Source organism: Podarcis vaucheri, assembly GCF_965113315.1.
Source record: "Podarcis vaucheri genome assembly, chromosome: 3".
NCBI lineage: Eukaryota > Metazoa > Chordata > Lepidosauria > Squamata > Lacertidae > Podarcis > Podarcis vaucheri.
In genome coordinates, this window is record NC_138761.1 from 32,936,966 (window position 1) to 32,957,051 (window position 20,086).

At 42.1% G+C, this 20,086-nt stretch overlaps 1 protein-coding gene across 9 annotated transcripts in view; it reads left to right on the forward strand.

Annotated features, from left to right (window-relative positions):
- The window catches only part of DNAH14 (dynein axonemal heavy chain 14), a 149,195-nt gene that overhangs the window by 61,890 nt on the left and 67,219 nt on the right, over positions 1–20,086 (forward strand). For all 9 annotated transcript variants that reach the window (XR_014218161.1, XR_014218162.1, XM_082217167.1 and 6 more), the window contains 8 exons: positions 1,569–1,786; positions 2,750–3,002; positions 3,502–3,610; positions 4,760–4,989; positions 11,184–11,300; positions 12,096–12,245; positions 13,233–13,365; positions 14,697–14,758. Coding sequence is in view for 7 of the 9 variants with exons in the window: in XM_082217167.1 (XP_082073293.1) it covers positions 1,569–1,786; positions 2,750–3,002; positions 3,502–3,610; positions 4,760–4,989; positions 11,184–11,300; positions 12,096–12,245; positions 13,233–13,365; positions 14,697–14,758 (1,272 nt within the window). In the remaining 2 variants the exon portion in view is untranslated. The remainder of the gene's footprint in view (positions 1–1,568; positions 1,787–2,749; positions 3,003–3,501; positions 3,611–4,759; positions 4,990–11,183; positions 11,301–12,095; positions 12,246–13,232; positions 13,366–14,696; positions 14,759–20,086) is intronic.

Here is a 20,086-nt window from a genome sequence, read left to right on the forward strand (position 1 = left end):
GCAGCGCACGGAAACGCCGTTTACCTTCCCACCGGAGCGGTACCTATTTATCTACTTGCACTGGTGTGCTTTCGAACTGCTAGGTTGGCAGGAGCAGGGACTGCGCAACAGGAGCTCACCCCGTCACGGGGATTCGCACCGCGTCCCTTTAAAAGAAAAAAGAAAAAGTAGAAGATAATAATTATAGTGTGTGTGCAATTAAGAAAGGGAACATAGAGTCACCGCTAATAAAGAGGGGAGGAGAAAACTATCAAACAAGCTCCCCATGGACTGCCCGCCCCAATGAATCACTGAGAAAGAAAAATAGTGTTCCTGCCAAACAGCAACCTCTCCTCGGTCCCTGGACAAGAACCACCGAAAGAAGAGACTCCTGTAGGCACAACTGAGGCCTAGCTTCCCTCACAGCTTGTTTTAATTGTGGGGGGGATTCATTGTGTTGCTCTAAAGGGTACTATGCTCTAAAAGGGTACTATGACACCTGCCATCAGCAGCAAATGACATTCACCCACACACTTCACAGGGTATAACATACCCTCCAACTTTTCTGCGATGAAAATAGGGACGCCTTGGGAAAAGCAAGACATTCTGGGATCAAAGCAGAAACTGGGACAGCTTCTGTAAATCTGAGACTGTCCCTGGAAAATAGGGACACTTTGAGAGTCTGGTATAATAGAAGCAACAGTCTCACTTGATCTGGTTTGTGTGACGTTGCTGCCTCCAGAGAATGTGGAGGACCTAAGAAAAAATGGCTGACCGCTGTACAATGTCCACCCATCCTTCTCTTATCTCTACCCCCTCCAGGGACCAAAATAAAAAGGGGGGAAGCACGGAAACAATTGCTTTCCTTGAATTCCCTCACACGTCCTCATCCTGAAGAAAATTTAAGCGGGGGAAACGACAGGGCACACAGAAAACGTTGACACCTGGGGGGCACACCCCATTTTAAGAGAAAGAGGTATACTAGGAAACTAACAAATAAAAACCAGCAACACTCACAGTCTCATTAACATAGCTGTCAATGTTTCCTTTTTTAAGGGAAATTCCCTTATTCCGAATAGGATTCCTCTCAAGAAAAGGGAAAAGTTGACAGCTATGCTCATTAACCATTATCAAACTCACAGTCTCATTAACCATGTAGATAAGATTTTTTTCACCGGAGATGGGAAAAGACCCAACCTATCCTGACTGAGGCAGGGAAGATCTGGAGGGTAGGATGACCCCTTCCTCTAGAGAAGGAGGCAAAGCTTCAAGACCCTGCCTGTCACATCCAGAGGAAGGACATCATCCTATATGCAAAATGTCCTCCAAGGCAATTAGGTTAATAAGCATTTGGGTGAAATAAAGAGAAGGTAATACAGTATATGATAAAATAATAAAAACTGGTATATAAGATTTTTTTCTCCTCCAGTTTGATATTCAGCACAAAGAAAAATTGTCAGGAGGTTTAAGATATATTTTCCTAAAATAACATGATCATTTTCAAAGATTTTAGCTTTATTTTTTAATTCTTGTTGCTTATAAATGTTACTAGCAAATTCTGACGTTCTTATTTGTTTATTCTTTTGTAGGTGAAAGTATTAATGACTGGCAATGGATTATCTTGGATGGGCCAGTAGACCCAGTTTGGATAGAAAATTTAAATTCTGTGCTGGATGACTCCAGAGTGCTATGCCTTCCTAATAGTGAAAGAATATACTTATCACCAGCAATCAGAATGATATTTGAAGTGGACAGCCTCTCTCAGGCCAGCCCTGCTACTGTTAGTAGATGTGCTATGGTTTACGTGGTAGGTTTCTTAAATAACGTTTTTACTCATATGATATTTCATACTTTCTTTTAACGTTCTCAGCAAAGATGGAAAGTGAAATAAGTGAAGTTGTCCTGAAGGCAATTAGCAGAGACAGGAGGGGTAGTCGCTGCTCATGGCACCATTTGCAGACTGGAAGTGCACAAATTATTCTAGGCCATCATCATTTAGAGTATCGAAAAATTTTACCTCTTTGTCATGACTGTATTTCCCTGAGCATTTTGATCAGGGGGACGATAACACAATAGACCTGCTATTTCTTTTAATGCCCTGTTTAAATAATTGCCTTGATTTCTCTCAAGATCATAGATTCCCCACTTGGAATCCCCATTGGGTATAATATGGTTCTTTTAAATCTATGGGGGGCACCCAGGGAGAGGAAGTTTAATTGTGCAGACAAAAATTATTCAGCTAATGGAACTACTTTGTCTGATGCAGCCCTGAGTAGCAAATTGCTGGAACAATGTATGTTCTGTATTAAACATTTTATGTTTTGTTCATTTAGTATTTTCTTGTATTTTTCTCTTTTTTGCCTGTTTTTCAATATTTTATTGAAAACATTTGAGTTATAAAGAAATAAAGTGATGTAAAGAAAAACAAAAGGTACAAAAATGTTAGCATTTTCTTCTTGTACAAGTTGAAAAACTTAAAGAGTAAGCATTTTTAAAACTAGCATCCTTTGCCAATGCCAACCGAAGATATCATCCTTAATGGAAGCCGTTTCAAACATTGCAACTTTCTACATGGACATCTCTTCCCATGTAGACAATCTGTATAGCACATTTTCCCCAAGACATAGAACAGATAGCTGATCTGTATCATAGTAGGAAAACGTATGTGCATGTTTCATATTTCACAAGCAGAATCTAGATATAAAGAATGTAAATATGCAGAAGCAATGTAGAAGCAATTCTGAAAATCTGTTCATTTGTTTTATTGTAGGATCCAGTTGATCTGGGATGGGAACCATATGTCAGTACATGGTTAGAAGGCTTTTCTGAACTATTGGCACAAAATGATATTGAGTACTTATCAAGTTTGTTTCACTCAAGTGTAAAAAAGGGGATGAACTTTCTGAATGAACATAAGAAAATGCAACCATTCCCTGTACATCAGATGGGGATTGTAATGAATATCTGCAGAATTCTTGATTCATTTCTTCAAATAATGATGCAAAAGGATACATTACAACTACGTAAGTGAATGCATTACAAGTCTAATTTTTAGTGATAAAATAAATGTGTAAGAAGTGTAATAGAAAGTGTTCTGGGTGTCTTTCTGTAATTCTTGCTTTTCAGCATGTGGTCTGTGGGACCACTGATATCTCTTTGCCCTTAATATCAAAGACATTTGGAGAAACCTCGTTCCTCCAACACAGAATATTGAGGCATTGATGGGTCAAATAATTTTAGAGACACGTCCAACTTGCACACCACAGAAAACAATTAGTACTTGGTGAATATTTGTAGCTCAGCAATGGTTTAGGATGAGCTGGTTTAGGCTCCAAGTGGAAAATATTCTTGTAATTAAAGTGTAAAATCAATTGTATAGGAAATTATGATTTTTTTGGAAGGCAGCTATGCTAACCACTATACCACCAACGCAAGGAAATTAAGATCTTTTTGAAGCTATAGTTTTATATTGGACTTCTTTCTGAATGGGCCAAATGCATAATGTGATTTGTTATATTAAAGCCGAAAGAAGAATACGAAGCTCAATTACTTTGACACCAACAATGATGACAGCATCTCGTAGGATATCAGATGTAGACAGCGAAATAGTCCCATCTGTGTTGAAGAAAAGGTGAGTGAGCCTTGTGTGTACTTGCTAGATTATCAAAATGCGATGAAATCCTTATATTTAAAACTATATCCTCAAAAGACAGATAGGAAACACTGGATCTAACTACTGAATTTATTTTTATGCATGATGCATCATGTAATGGTTCTAGGGGTTCCTCGTGCGTAAGCCGGTGCAAACACCTGGCTGGGTTGCCTGAGTGAACCTTTTGTGTCCGGACAGCCACTCTCCCGTGGCTGTCTCAATCGCTGGCAGAATCCGTCAGTGGGCGTTTCTTGAACTTCTTCCAGCAAAGAAGCTCTTTGACGCCTAGTCTCCTCCTACTCTCTCTGCGCGAAAGCCTTCTGCGCAAGGAGGGCGTAGGCAGCGGAGGACCTCTACTCTCCCCGCTGGTCCCCGGCAAGGAGTCATGGGACCGCCTCGCCGCTTCCCCCATCTGCCCCCCTTCTCCACTGGTGCTACGCTGATTCTCTTCCCCAGAAGATGGGCTTCCTCTCCCACTCCCGGGACGCTCTCTGGAATCCCTCTGGATTTTGCTCTCTCCCTCCGGCACTGATGGCAGTTCCCTGACACATCATACCGTATTTTTTGCTCTATAAGTCTCACCTTTTCCCTCCTAAAAAGTAAGGGGAAATGTGTGTGCATCTTATGGAGCAAATGCAGGCTGCGCAGCTATCACAGAAGCCAGAACAGCAAGAGGGATTGCTGCTTTCACTGCGCAGCGATCCCTCTTGCTGTTCTGGCTTCTGAGATTCATTTTTTTCCCCTTGTTTTCCTCTTCCAAAAATTAGGTGTGTCTTGTGGTCTGGTGCGTCTTATAGAGCGAAAAATACAGCAACTGTTTAGTGTGGCAGGACCTACACTTTGGAATGCCTTGCCTATTGCTATCAAGCAGGCACCTTCACTGTATTCTTTTTGGGGACTGCTAAAAACATTCTTGTTTGGACAAGCCTACCCAAATGTTTATAAAGTTGATGTTGTTTATAAAGTTAATTTGTTTTCTTCTATTGTTGTTTTAACTATACTACTTTTGTATCCTGACCTTCCTCAAAGGAGCACAAAGCATTGCTAGTTACTAAATCAAATATTGTGATGATGATGATGATGATGATGATTATTATTATTAGGGTTTTCCCCCCTCATTACTTTCAGGCCAGAGCAGATATGGTTTTGGGAGAAGCAACCTAATAATATGATGCTAATGTTGGGAAAACTTTATATATTTGCATTTACCTGGGCTGTTGGAGGAATTTTAAAAAGAGAGGAAGAACATGAGGGTGAGACTCTAATTGGTATATACACCAGCCACGATGATCTTGTGACTGTAACCCAGGACTTCAATTACCTTGTTCGTGAGATATTTGAAAGACAACCACCAGCTAGTAAGCTTTTCCGTTTTTACAATATACTAATCAGATAGAATACATTCTAAATTTATTCAATTCAGCTTTAAAGACTAATGGAATAGTGGAATTGGAAATGGCCCAAGACCACTGTGGTGAAGCTGCAGTTATAACCCCGCTTACATTTAAGTACTTGGTTGGGATTACAGCCTAAGATTCACATTTGAACAACTATCATCATCACCTTCTACTGCATCTTTACAGTTACTGTGCATTACTGCTCTTTAATTCAGTATAAATGGATCATCTATACACTGTGACGCGGGTGGCGCTGTGGGTTAAACCACAGAGCCTAGGACTTGCCAATCAGAAGGTTGGCGGTTCGAATCCCCGCGACGGGGTGAGCTCCCATTGTTCGGTCCCAGTTCCTGCCAACCTAGCAGTTCGAAAGCACAAAGTGCAAGTAGATAAATAGGTATCGCTCCAGCGGGAAGGTAAACAACATTTCTGTGCGCTGCGCTGGTTCACCAGAAGCAACTTAGTTATGCTGGCCACGTGACCCGGAAGCTGTCTGCGGACAAACGGCGGCTCCCTCGGCCAATAAAGCGAGATGAGCACCGCAACCCCAGAGTCAGGTCACGACTGGATCTTATAAAATAAAATAAAATACTATAAAATATTAATTAACCAAATATCACCAGTGCTGGGAGAGGTTATGAACAATATATTGAGAGAAGGAAAGATACCTAATACCTGGAAGGAAGCCTATGTTACCTTGATTCCTAAAAAAGAGGTGGACACTATGGAAGTAAAGAACTATAGGCCAATCTCATTATTAAATAATGATTATAAGCTATTTGCAGATATAATGGCGGAAAGATTAAAGAAGGTCTTGATTAATAAAATTCATGGTGACCAAACAGGATTTCTCCCAGGGACACAATTACGGGATAATGTAAGGAATTTGATTGACATTATTGAATATTTGGACATGAAAATAGACAGAAAAGCTGCACTGGTTTTCATAGACGCCGAAAAGGCATTTGACAATGTTTCCTGGAACTTCCTAAAGAAGGTTTTGGAGAGGATGGGAATTGGCGAAAAATTTAGAAGAGGCATAGAAGCAATATACAAAGAACAGAAAGCAAAGCTGGTGATAAATAATAATACAACAGAATATTTTAACATTTATAAAGGAACCAGACAAGGTTGCCCCCTGTCCCCCTTATTATTTATTATAATTTTGGAAGTACTTAATAAGAGACTGAGGGAGGCAACAGAAGTGAAAGGAATTAGAGTAGGAAAGAAGGAATTCAAAATCAAAGCCTTCGCCGACGATATTGTTCTGACTTTGGAAGATCCACAAGATAGTGTAAAAGAAGCATTACAAAAAATTGAGGAATTTGGAGAGGTGGCAGGTTTTAAGGTAAATAAGAATAAAACTAAAATGCTGGTTAAAAATCTAACTAAGGAAGAAACGAAAGATCTAGAACAAAAAGTGGAAATCATGGTGGTGAAAAAAGTGAAATATTTGGGAGTGTGGATCACGGCAAAAAACATAAACCTATATAAAGATAATTATGAAGTTACATGGAAAAAAATAAAGAAAGATCTGGAAATATGGGGGAGGATGAAATTTTCTTTTTTAGGGAGGATAGCAGTGGTTAAAATGAATGTTTTGCCGAGGATGTTGTTTTTATTTCAAACTCTTCCAGTTATTAAAGGTTTAAAACAATGTAAAGAATGGCAGAGAACCCTGATGAAATTCATCTGGCAGGGGAAAAGACCAAGGATTAAAATGAAAATATTAACTGATAAAAAGGAAAGAGGAGGTTTTGCTCTCCCAGATTTGAGCCTATATTATGAAGCAGCGTGCCTACTTTGGCTAAAAGATTGGATAAAACTGGAGAACAGAGACCTATTGGATTTAGAAGGTTTCAATAATTGGTACGGGTGGCACGCATATCTCTGGTATGAGAAGGTGAAAGTCCACAGGGCTTTCTTAAATCATATTTTCAGGGGACCAATATATCAGGTCTGGGAAAGAAATAAGAACCTTCTTGAAAGAAAAACACCATGGTGGATCTCACCGGTAGAGGTCTTAACAATAAAAAAACCAACATGGAAGGGAAGACAGCCACTTAGGAAGATTTGGTAAGAAAATCAGAACAAGGGCTTAAACTTAAACGTTATGAGGAAATAAAGGATCAATTCACCGGTTGGTTACAATATCATCAGGTGAATGATATGTTAAAGCAAGATAAAAGAAAAATGGGCTTTGAGGACAAGAAATCAAAATTCAATATAGAAATAATAGAAGGTAAAAACAAAACATTGTCTAAATTATATGACATATTACTGGAATGGCATACAAAAGACGAGGAAGTCAAAGAGGCAATGATTAAATGGGCAATTGACTTCGGCTATAACATCGAGTTTGAAAAGTGGTTGAAATTGTGGAATAGAGATATTAAATTTACGGCCTGTACGAGTTTGAGAGAAAATGTTTGGAAAATGCTCTATAGATGGTATCTCACGCCGGCAAAATTAGCTAAAATCTATAGATCAGAAAATAAGACATGCTGGAAATGTGGTGAAGTGGAGGGAGACCTCTACCATATGTGGTGGCAATGCAACAAGGTGAAGGTTTTTTGGGAAGCAATTTATAATGAACTTAAAAAAGTTTTTAAATATACTTTTCCCAAAAGACCTGAGGCCTTTTTGCTGGGAATTATGGGTAAGGAAATAAAAAATGAAGATAAAAAAATATTTCTCTATGCCACCACAGCCGCAAGAATTATGCTGGCACAAAACTGGAAAACAGAAAATATACCTAACGTAAGTGACTGGCAGGTCAAAATGATTAACTATGCCGAGCTAGATAGACTAACAGGCAGAATACGAGACCAAGACGACCAGAAATTTCAAAAAAATTGGAGTAAATTTTGGAAATATATTGGAACGGATATATAGGAGGAACTGGCGGTATTAGAAAAACTTTATCAGCTAATAAGTATAAACTTTAATAAACTAATTACGCAATCCGGGATTTATTTGATACTTACCAAAAGGGTGAAGGGAAGTCAAAGGCTAAGTAGAGCCTAATGTTTATATTATTTTTTTGTATGATTGTACGCTTACTTTTTGTATAGCATGAAAATAGGATGAATAATTTATGTTAAAATGTCTATTTTTGTATCTGTTTGTCCTTTTTTTTTTCTTTCACAAATTCTGAATAAAAATTTACTTGCAGAGTCAGGTCACGACTGGATCTAATGGTCAGGGGTCCCATTACCTTTTTGTTGTTGTTGTTTAGTCATTTAGTCATGTCCGACTCTTCGTGACCCCATGGACCGGAGCACGCCAGGCACTTCTTTCTTCCACTGCCTCCCGCAGTTTGGTCAAACTCATGTTGGTAGTTTCAAGAACGCTATCCAACCATCTCGTCCTCGGTCGTCCCCTTCTCCTTGTGCCCTCCATCTTTCCCAACATCAGAGTCTTTTCCAGGGAGTCTTCTCTTCTCATGAGGTGGCCAAAGTACTGGAGCCTTAGCTTCACAATCTGTCCTTCCAGGGAGCACTCAGGGCTGATTTCCTTAAGAATGGATAGGTTTGATCTTCTTGCAGTCCATGGGACTCTCAAGAAGAAGAAGAAGAAGAGTTTGGATTTGATATCCCGCCTTTCACTCCCTTTAAGGAGTCTCAAAGTGGCTAACAATCTCCTTTCCCTTCCTCCCCCACAACAAACACTCTGTGAAGTGAGTGGGGCTGAGAGACTTCAAAGAAGTGTGACTGGCCCAAGGTCACCCAGCAGCTGCATGTGGAGGAGCGGGGACACAAACCCGGTTACCCAGACTACGTGACTACCGCTCTTAACCACTACACCACACTGGCTCTCTCCTCCAGCACCATAATTGAAAAGCATCAATTCTTTGGCGCTCAGCCTTCTTTATGGTCCAGCTCTCACTTCCATACATCACTACCGAGAAAACCATAGCTTTTACTATACGGACCTTTGTTGGCAAGGTGATGTCTCTACTTTTTAAGATGCTGTCTAGGTTTGTCATTGCTTTTCTCCCAAGAAGCAGGTGTCTTTTAATTTCGAGGCTGCTGTCACCATCTGCAGTGATCATGGAGCCTGAGAAAGTAAAATCTCTCACTGCCTCCATTTCTCCCCCTTCTATTTGCCAGGAGGTGATGGGCCCAGTGGTCATGATCTTCGTTTTTTTGATGTTGAGCTTCAGACCATATTTTGCACTCTCCTCCTTCACCCTCAATAAAAGGTTCTTTAATTCCTCCTCACTTCCTGCCATCAAGGTTGTGTCATCTGCATATCTGAGGTTGTTGATATTTCTTCCGGCAATCTTAATTCCGGCTAGGGATTCATCCAGCCCAGCCTTTTGCATGATGAATTCTGCATATAAGTTAAATAAGCAGGGAGACAATATACAGCCTTGCCATACTCCTTTCCCAATTTTGAACCAATCAGTTATTCCATATCCAGTTCTAACTGTAGCTTCTTGTCCCACATAGAGATTTCTCAGGAGACAGATGAGGTGATCAGGCACTCCCATTTCTTTAAGAACTTGCCATAGTTTGCTGTGGTCGACACAGTCAAAGGCTTTTGCATAGTCAATGAAGCAGAAGTAGATGTCTTTCTGGAACTCTCTAGCTTTCTCCATAATCCAGCGCATGTTTGCAGTTTGGTCTCTGGTTCCTCTGCCTCTTCTAAATCCAGCTTGCACTTCTGGGAGTTCTCGGTCCACATACTGCTTGAGCCTTCCTTGTAGAATTTTAAGCATAACCTTGCTAGCGTGTGAAATGAGTGCAATTGTGCGGTAGTTAGAGCATTCTTTGCCACTGCCCTTCTTTGGAATTGGGATGTAGACTGATCTTCTCCAATCCTCTGGCCACTGCTGAGTTTTCCAAACTTGCTGGCATATTGAGTGTAGCACCTTAACAGCATCATCTTTTAAAATGTTAAATAGTTCAGCTGGAATACCATCACTTCCACTGGCCTTGTTATTTGCAGTGCTTTCTAAGGCCCATTTGACTTCACTCTCCAGGATGTCTGGCTCAAGGTCAGTAACCACACTACCGGGGGTGTACGAGCCATCCATATCTTTCTGGTATAATTCCTCTGTGTATTCTTGCCACCTCTTCTTGATGTCTTCTGCTTCTGTTAGGTCCTTACCACTTTTGTCCTTTATTATGGTAATCTTTGTACGAAATGTTCCTTTCATATCTCCAATTTTCTTGAACAGATCTCTGGTTCTTCCCATTCTGTTGTTTTCCTCTATTTCTTTGCATTGCTCGTTTAAGAAAGCCTTCTTGTCTCTCCTTGCTATTTTTTGGAAATCTGCATTCAATTTCTGTATCTTTCACTATCTCCCTCTCATTTTGCTTGCCTTCTCTCCCCTGCTATTTGTAAGGCCTCGTTGGACAGCCACTTTGCTTTCTTGCATTTCCTTTTCATTGGGATGGTTTTCGCTGCTGCCTCCTGTATAATGTTGCGAGCCTCCATCCATAGTTCTTCAGGCACTCTGTCCAGCAAATCTAAATCCTTAATATACCTTTCTAAATCTAATAATATACCTTTCTAAATCTAAATCCTTAATATACCTTTTTATACACTGTGCTAAAGGTGTCTTTGCCACCATAGCAGAGGACACTGTCTGACATGTGGAGGTGGACTATTAGTAATGCAGTTAACATCTAGACTACCTGGACAATGCTGGAATACTTCTAGCATTAATGCCATGTGGTTGAACACAAGAAACAGCTGTATCCCAAGTCAGCCTATTGTTCCATTTAGCCCAATGTTGTCAACACTGAGTGGCAGCAGCTTTTTCCTTGCCCTTCTGCAGGAGAACCTTTGGCAGGCACCCAGGGCTTCTCTGGGAGGAAGGGTGAGGTAGAAATTTAATTTTTTTAGTAAAAAAATGAACAATAATCAATAAATTTATTAAAGAACTAAATTAGCTGGAGATGTTGGGAACTGCTCCTGGGAACATCTACATGCAAAACTCTGCAGATTAACTAGTTTAAACATGACTGAATAACTGTGTTTGAAACCTAAATGCATCTTACCTGTTAATGCTCATAGAACTGTTTATCCAACTAACATTTCATTTTGTGGCAATTCTATGACACAACCATATCAGCTATACGTTTCATAGCAGATACAACACTTAAATTTGTTTGTAACATACTGCTCTCCTCCCTGACTTTCAGATATTCAGTTTCCATCTGACAACAAAACTGTTTTTGATTATTTTGTGGATTTACGAACGGGAGAATTTGAACCATGGGCAAATTTAGTTCCTAGCACACAGTTTCTTATTCAGAAGGGTAAGAATGTTGTTGTTGTTGTATTTTGGCATAATGTTCCTGAAAGAATAATTTTGTTTCTTAAAATTTAAGGCTCAGAAATACACTAAAATTGTGAAGTATTTTTTCATTGTAAGACACATTGTACATACAGGGAAGCAGTATATATACGTTTAAATCAAATAAACACCTGAGTATATTACCCATAGAATATTTATTGAAAAATTGGTTACCTCAATACATTTTTCTAATGGTAAAATTATCTCCATGAATCAAGAGTTTACTATAAACTCTTGCTATAAATTTCTTAATGGTCCTATTCATAGGTGCCAACTTGAACAAAATATTGGGGGGACCCGCCTGCCCCCCTTACTCCTCTCTCTCCCCAAACGTCTGTAAAGCACACCTTCTTCTGACATGCACAACTGGGTGCAGGCCTTCCTTCTCTCCTCTCGCCACCCTCCACCTGCATGCAATGCCTGCTAGGGAGGGAGGTAGTTGCCCGAGGGAGGGAGATGCCAACTTGCAGAAAATATTGCGGAGGGGGCCTAAATATTTTGGGGGGTGGAAGGGACCAGGGCACCTATGGTCCTGTTACAAAATGTTCCATATACTTTTGCCCAATTCATACGTAACACTACATATATGAACAGAGGGCTCCAAGTGGATTGTGCTGTGTGCTCTGCAGCCTGGATCCCAATTTACCTTTCGATCACTGCTGATTTAGACAATCATATTCATATTTCTTAAATTTAAGATAACAAAACAATATTTCAGATAATTGAAAGAAATGTTTTTGTTTTATTTTAAAATCAGAAACTGCAAGTAGGTCAAATCCTGATAAAGCAGAAAAAGACGAAGAAAAGAAATGTGAGCTTTCTACATTTATTCCCAACATTGATACAGTTCGGCACCATTTCCTAATGAGCCTTCTTTTACTGAATAAACAGCCAGTATTAATAATAGGTAAGATTCTCAAGTACTGTAAAACAGAATAGGTATTGTTGAATGCCACCCCAATCTCTAAGCAGTGCAAGATTCCATTGGTCCCAGGGTTCTTGTTTGCTCTTGGAAATGAGGCATAGCCTGATGTGTTAGCCCAATGACAATTTGATATAGCTCCACGCTTGTCATGGAGGCCATGAAGTCCTGACCTGATTTGAATTGTTATGTATTTTCAGATAATCATGAAATGCTAAGATTCTTATAGAATATTCATATTTAACATACTTTCTAAAACATTTTTTTATTAATTCACAGGTCCTCACATGTTCATAAAGGGTGTTAGATTACTGTTGTTTCAGCCTGTCTGCAGTAGACCAATTACCAATTACCGGTGGCAGATTTGGGGCTCTCAAATTTCAACGGCGTCTTGTGCAACACTAAAATTCTGTGTGTGTCCCTCCTCTCACACTTTGTTCTCCAGCATTGTTGTGGCGCCCCCTGTGGCGCAGCACCCAGTGCTGCTGAACCAGTTGTGCTACTCCAAAACCTCCTCTGCAGTTAATTTCTGGGCTAATCAAGTCTTTTAATTTTAAACCTTAAACTGGCATGGATTTCCATATCTCTTGGAGTGAATCTGCTTCTCCATACCCTTCACTTACTGAGGCCCTTGGTGTATTCCACCCTGCCTTCCTCCAAAAGGTCAGGGCAGTGTAGGGTTCTCTCTCCCAACAGTCAATTTGAAATGAATTTTATGGCTGAGTAGAGTTTTCAACCTAGGTCTCCTTGCTTGTAGTCATTCCTCAGGTGGCAATAGGATCACCTTTTTGTTTTTGCAGGCAGTTCCTGAATGCTGTTTATTGTGAGTGATCGGTATCCTCTGCTGTTTCCGTGATTTTGTTGCTGAATATGTAGATGTTTAATAGTGATTTTTATCTTTTTGTTGCCTTGAGCACGTCCATGGAAAAAGCTATGGACAAATAAATAAAATAACCTATTTGTTATATTTAGGAGACCCTGGTAGTGGAAAGACTACCATGATTGAGAGCATGCTTCAAAAACTTCAGAGACAAGGTGGATTAAGTATAAGAATGGGAACTCTTTTAGGAGATGTCTTTTATTACAGAGAAACAACAAGAACCAGGTAACATCTGAAGTTTAAAATGGCTATCAGGTGTCCTCGTTCGGACAGGACAAGCCTCTTTTGAACTGTCAATATCCTTACTTACCCTCTAAAATACTGATATTCTGAACTCAATGTGCTGCATACATTTTATGTATATTTTAAAGTTCTATTAAGCTGCTGGAGCCCCAAGAGCAGGCTGGCTGGCTTTGTTACTGGTAGTGGTAGCAGCAACTCAGCATTTTGTCAGGGCCGGGGGAGGAGGAAGAATACAAGAGGTGGAGTGGGCCACCAGCTTTCAGCACATGTGGGCACAGCTATTTTCTTTTTCTTTAGATTGTATTCTGGAGGGATAGATAGGTGGTAGGCACATAAACACCTGCTCTACACATGACCTTTCATGTGAGAAACTTGCTAAAACTTTTATTTTTCCCATAACCACTTATTTCTCAAATACACTGGGCAAGAAATCAGGATTTTAAAGGTGCCACAGAGAACCTCAGTAAAGGAGGGAGGGAGTTTAATGCTGGGGTTGTCTCTCTCCTGCACTCTGATAGCATACATTTTTAATCTGGCAAGAAGGAAAGGGCGCAAACAAGAGAAAATGTTTGTTCAGTCATGCTAACTTGGTAATACCTTTAGGATCAGATTGGATAGCGCAAGATGAAAAAAGTGGGGTGGGATTTTTTGTGTAGTAGGGGAATGAGCTGTGTTCTGGTTATGCCCCTCCCTTTCTAATTGTAAGGTTTTGGGGCCAGCCAGACTGATACAGTTGTGCCATCTGTGGTGAGAGAATTATATTCCCCACAACATGAAGACACTTTCTTTTACAGTGGTACCTCGGGTTACATACGCTTCAGGTTACATACGCTTCAGGTTACAGACTCCTCTAACCTAGAAATAATACCTCGGGTTAAGAACTGTGCTTCAGGATGAGAACAGAAACTGTGCTCCGGTGGTACGGCGGCAGCAGGAGACCCCATTAGCTAAAGTGGTGCTTCATGTTAAGAACAGTTTCAGGTTAAGAACGGACCTCCAGAATGAATTAAGTACTTAACCCGAGGTACCACTGTATAAGCACCTTACTTTAGGACTTCACTTACCTTTTCTTCACTCTGCAGCTCCTGTGCCTCTCCCCACCACCATAGAAGTCTGCTCTGGAGCAGATTTGAGGGCAAAGGAGCTATAAGGAGGAAAAGAGGAAGGCAAAGTTCCATCTTCTCAATTTGTGTGGCATATCTTTCCCATTAGAAATAACCGGTTAAGTTTTGTTTTGTAGTACTGTGCCAGTACTGATTAGAATTTACACCTTGCATTTTTTCATTTGTGTGGGTGTGTGTTCTTTTACCTAGCTTGATGAGATCTGGACTTCGTTCTTCTGGGAGAACACCACACGCTTCAGCTAGAGAGATATGTATGATGACATTGATTGTTATATAAATTAAGAAAAATATTCAGGTTCAGATTTTTTGTTGGTTTTAAAGATATCATGCTGCACCTTCAATAATGTTTGGAGCAAATGGCACAATTTAATAAGGCAATGAAATTGCTTGTGGTGCAGAAGTAAAATAGGTTGTATTGATGACATTCCCTTAGTGATTGGTTGCCATACTGCTCCTAAAATAGGGACAGATTTAAGGCTCGTTCACACTTCTACCTGTTCTATCCTTTCTAGGCACGGGTCTGAGCAGTTTTGCCTTTTCCCTGCCACTTTCCCCCAGAAAAATCACACTTTAGCAATAATTGGAACAAATGACAATGCTGAAACCCCAATTGCCATTTTTTTCGATTCAGCCTTAAAGACTAGGCTCCCAGGGGAAAGTGGTGGAGCAAACAGAGATCTGGATAAGCTCTAGAAAGACCAAGGGACCTCCAAGCAGATAATGCTTGCAAGAGTGTTTCAATCCCCTGCTAGTTTAGTTTATGTAATACAGCAAGGAAAGCTGCTTGGTTTCTGCTCAGACCAGGTAATGGAATTGATGGAGAGTTGGGGAGAACTGAAGGCATTTGTTGTTTATCTGCAAGATACTTTTATTGAGTACATTTTAGGTCCTGGGGCATCGTATCCAATGGAATGAGTGTTCACCTTGTCGTGAGACACTAGACAGCAGCAAAGACTTGTGGGAAGTAGGCTGCAGGGGCGCCGACTTATAAAAAATATTGGGGGGGCCCATACCGGGGTCCTGCCGCTGGTTCGCTCGGGTAGCCGGGAGAACGCAGTTCGAGGTGGCGGTGTTGGGGAGAGACCCTCGCTCAGGGCGCCACTAGACTTGGCGGCCGGCGGCCTATCTGGGGGGTTTTGGAGCGTATTTCGGCGGAGCGATTGGGGAGGAGGGGGCTTGTTGCCGGATTCTTCAGCTGAGCCGGAGATCCGCTGCTGGGGGTCCCTGGGCCGAGTTGTGAGCATGGCCTGCTGAAGGGAGATCCAGCCGATTGCGCGACGGGGACGGCCGGGGCTCTCCGGCTAGGGCGCGTGGCTGGCTGGCTGGCGAGGGAGCAGGTGGGGAGGAGGCGGGGGTCCTCACTCTCTTAGGAAACGCACCCGCGCGCCCGATTGCCACGAAGTCCGAAGGGTGCGTGTGTGGAATTAAAAAGCAAAAACGAGATACGGGCAGGGCAGGCAAAGAGTTTTCTGCAAGAGGATGGAGGGCAGGTTGAAGAGAAAATCACTCAGGATGAGACAGTCAAATCAGCCATGATAAAATGGGCTCAGGATATTGGGTATAACATCATGTTTGAGGACTGGGAAAGGTTATGGACCACCGGAATGAAATTCACGGCATGTTTAAGCAAGGTTATGCTTAAAATTCTACAAGGAAGGCTCAAGCAGTATGTGGACCGAGAACTCCCAGAAGTGCAAGCTGGATTTAGAAGAGGCAGAGGAACCAGAGACCAAATTGCAAACATGCGCTGGATTATGGAGAAAGCTAGAGAGTTCCAGAAAGACATCTACTTCTGCTTCATTGACTATGCAAAAGCCTTTGACTGTGTTGACCACAGCAAACTATGGCAAGTTCTTAAAGAAATGGGAGTGCTTGATCACCTCATCTGTCTCCTGCGAAATCTCTATGTGGGACAAGAAGCTCCAGTTAGAACTGGATATGGAACAACTGATTGGTTCCAAATTGGGAAAGGAGTACGGCAAGGCTGTATATTGTCTCCCTGCTTATTTAACTTATATGCAGAATTCATCATGCGAAAGGCTGGGCTGGATGAATCCCAAGCCGGAATTAAGATTGCCGGAAGAAATATCAACAACCTCAGATATGCAGATGACACAACCTTGATGGCAGAAAGTGAAGAGGAATTAAAGAACCTTTTAATGAGGGTGAAAGAGGAGAGCGCAAAATATGGTCTGAAGCTCAACATCAAAAAAACGAAGATCATGGCCACTGGGCCCATCACCTCCTGGCAAATAGATGGGGAAGAAATGGAGGCAGTGAGAGATTTTACTTTCTTGGGCTCCATGATCAGTGCAGATGGTGACAGCAGTCACGAAATTAAAAGACGCCTGCTCCTTGGGAGAAAGGCGATGGCAAACCTAGACAACATCTTAAAAAGCAGAGACATCACCTTGCCAACAAAGGTCCGTATAGTAAAAGCCATGGTTTTCCCAGTAGTGATGTATGGAAGTGAGAGCTGGACCATAAAGAAGGCTGATCGCCGAAGAATTGATGCTTTTGAATTATGGTGCTGGAGGAGACTCTTGAGAGTCCCATGGACTGCAAGAAGATCAAACCTCTCCATTCTGAAGGAAATCAGCCCTGAGTGCTCACTGGAAGGACAGATCGTGAAGCTGAGGCTCCAATACTTTGGCCACCTCATGAGAAGAGAGGACTCCCTGGAAAAGACCCTGATGTTGGGAAAGATGGAGGGCACAAGGAGAAGGGGACGACAGAGAATGAGATGGTTGGATGGTGTTCTTGAAGCTACTAGCATGAGTTTGATCAAACTGCGGGAGGCAGTGGAGGACAGAAGTGCCTGGCGTGCTCTGGTCCATGGGGTCACGAAGAGTCGGACACGACTAAACGACTAAACAACAACAACAACAATGCCTTGAAGGAAAATATTATGAAAATGATTTATAGGTGGTACATGACCCCAGTCAAGCTTGCAAAAATATATCACCTGTCTGATAATAAATGTTGGAAATGTAAGGAGGCTGAAGGGACATTCTTTCACCTCTGGTGGACTTTTCCAAAAGTGAAGGCCTTCTGGGAAATGATCTATAATGAGTTAAAAAAGGTATTTAAGTATACCTTTCCCAAGAAACCAGAGGCCTTCCTCTTGGGCATTGTTGGCCAGAAAGTGTTAAAGAAGGATAGAACTTTCTTTATGTATGCAACTACAGCAGCAAGAATACTTATCGCAAAATATTGGAAGACACAAGATTTGCCCACACTGGAAGAGTGGCAGACGCAATTGATGGACTACATGGAACTGGCTGAAATGACTGGCAGAATCCGAGATTTGGGAGAAGAAACAACGGAAGAGGACTGGAAAAAATTTAAGGACTATTTACAAAAACAATATAAGTTGTATGAATGTTAAAAATTTACACGATTCGGAAACTATAGCTTCAGCAATTAGATTTGGGAAACAGGAAATTATATTTTAAGTAAGAAAAGGTCAAAATCTAAGGTAATACTATGTTTAATTTAAGATATAAGTAACTGATGAAAAGTATGTTAAATTTAGAGGTATAGTATTTGAAAAGTACAAAATAAGGTACGAAACAAGGTAATAATTTGCTGATATCTTTATTATAAAGAATGCAGGGTAAGGGAGATGCGAGGAAGTCCAGTTAGTTATTCAAAAAATGTGTTGCATGGTTGGTTTTCTTTTCTTCTTTTTCTTCTTTTCTTTTTCTTGTTCTTTTACTTTTTTCTTCAGTGTATGTTTCTAACTTTGTATTTGAAAACTTAATAAAATATTTATAAAAAAAGAAGAAGAGAAAATCCTTTCGCTTTTCTGGGGCGCAGGGAAGTCTCAGAGCCGGAGGTTGGGGAAGGGACCCCCTTTGCTCTGCCCTCTTCTCCCGTCTTACATTCGCATGGGGGTCCCCGCCCGAGCTTGCCTGGCCACCGGGCCACACAAGGGCCGCGCTCTACGCGGCGCACCTTGCTAGCCGCGCAGCTGTCCTCCGCGGCTGCGGAGCGGCCCTGCGCCGGTGCCCAGCCCCTCTGGGCGCCCGCTGCGCTGCCAATGACAAGCGGGCGACGTCGCGGGCGGGGAAGGCGTCGCTTTCTTTCCCGATCCTTCATCCTCCCAGTCTTCCAGCCCTTTTTTGGGTTGGAAGCTCGTCTCGTTCGCCCTTCTCCTTTCTTCACCCTGCGCGCAATTTTCCTCCCTCGTCTCCCTCCCCATTTCTCCTTCCTTCCTTCCTGACTGACTGACGGGCTCGGGCTCAGGCTCAGGCTCGGGCTCCGGGTCGGGCTCAGGCTCAGGCTCGGGCTCGGGCAGCCACAGCGTCGGCGGTGTTGGCGATCGGCGGCGCGGGGGGATGGCCCTCCCGGGGGAGCCGGCGCTGCTCAATGGGGTTGCCAAGGAGACAGGCCGGCCGCCCCCCTCCCCCGGCCCGGCGCCCCCCGCCGCGCCGGTGCCCGTTATCGAGCTGGTGCGCGCCGGGCGCCCTATAAAAGCCGCGGACGCGCCCACCGCCGCCCGAGATTATTGGGGGGGGCTGAGCCCCCCCAAACGAATTTTTGAGGGGGCTCGGGCCCCCTCAAGCCCCATGGAGTCGGCGCCTATGGTAGGCTGGATTCCCTCAGTTTTTCCTCCTGTCTAGACACAGACAGTACGTTCCTCCCAACTCTCCTGACTCAACTAGGTTTTTTACTAGTTTCTGAACCTCCGATTTCCCTTATTGTCATTTTAGTTTTACAGTTGTTTGTTTGTCTGTGCATTGTGGTTTTTTCACAAAAAAACCCTTTCTGTTGCTCTTTGTTTTGTCCTTCCACTTATTTGCTCCCCCGGCCCTTCCAAAAAAGCATCTTACTTCCATAATTTTACCTCAGTCCCAGACTCACAATACAGAGCAGGCCTCAGCTCCTAAAAGTGCTTCCTTTCAATCAGTCGAATGGTAAGATTATACCATTACCTGCTGGTGAGGCCCAGGTTGACACTTTATCAGAATCTGAGCCAGAATTTATAGGTTTTACTGAGGAACAGGGACAAGACCATCATGATCCTTCTCCAGCCACTCAAGGTGCTCTACCCGCCATTTCTCAAACCTTTCCAGCCTCATTGATTGAGCAGTTGAAGTAAGCCCTTATTGTTTCATTGTCCTCTGAACTGCATTTAAACTTACCTCCAAAGAAGCAGCCTAGGTCAAAGGAAGCAACTCATTCTGCCACCCAGGGGAGGCAGTTGGATCTTAGGGACTCTTCCTCTAGCCCCTTTAACTCTATAGGAGAAGAGGCTAAGGTTTCCTTGTCCTTCCTCTCCATCCTCTTTGCTAGAAGCAGAAGTTAATGATAATTGGAGTGATGGTTCTGTTCAAGACGAATCATTTGCACCAGCTTGTATCACACAGAGAAGCTTCCAGAACCTTCTTGAATCAATTAGCATAGAAAATATTTCTACACTTTAAACCAATACTTTCTGTACCAAAAAATGCAAAACTGACACTCCCATCCTATTGAGAGCCCAGCATTATTTGGGTCAGAGCCCTAAGAATAATCTTAGCTCTAATTTCTTTTAATTTCTCATCCAATAATTGCTGTAAGATGCCAACAGTCAA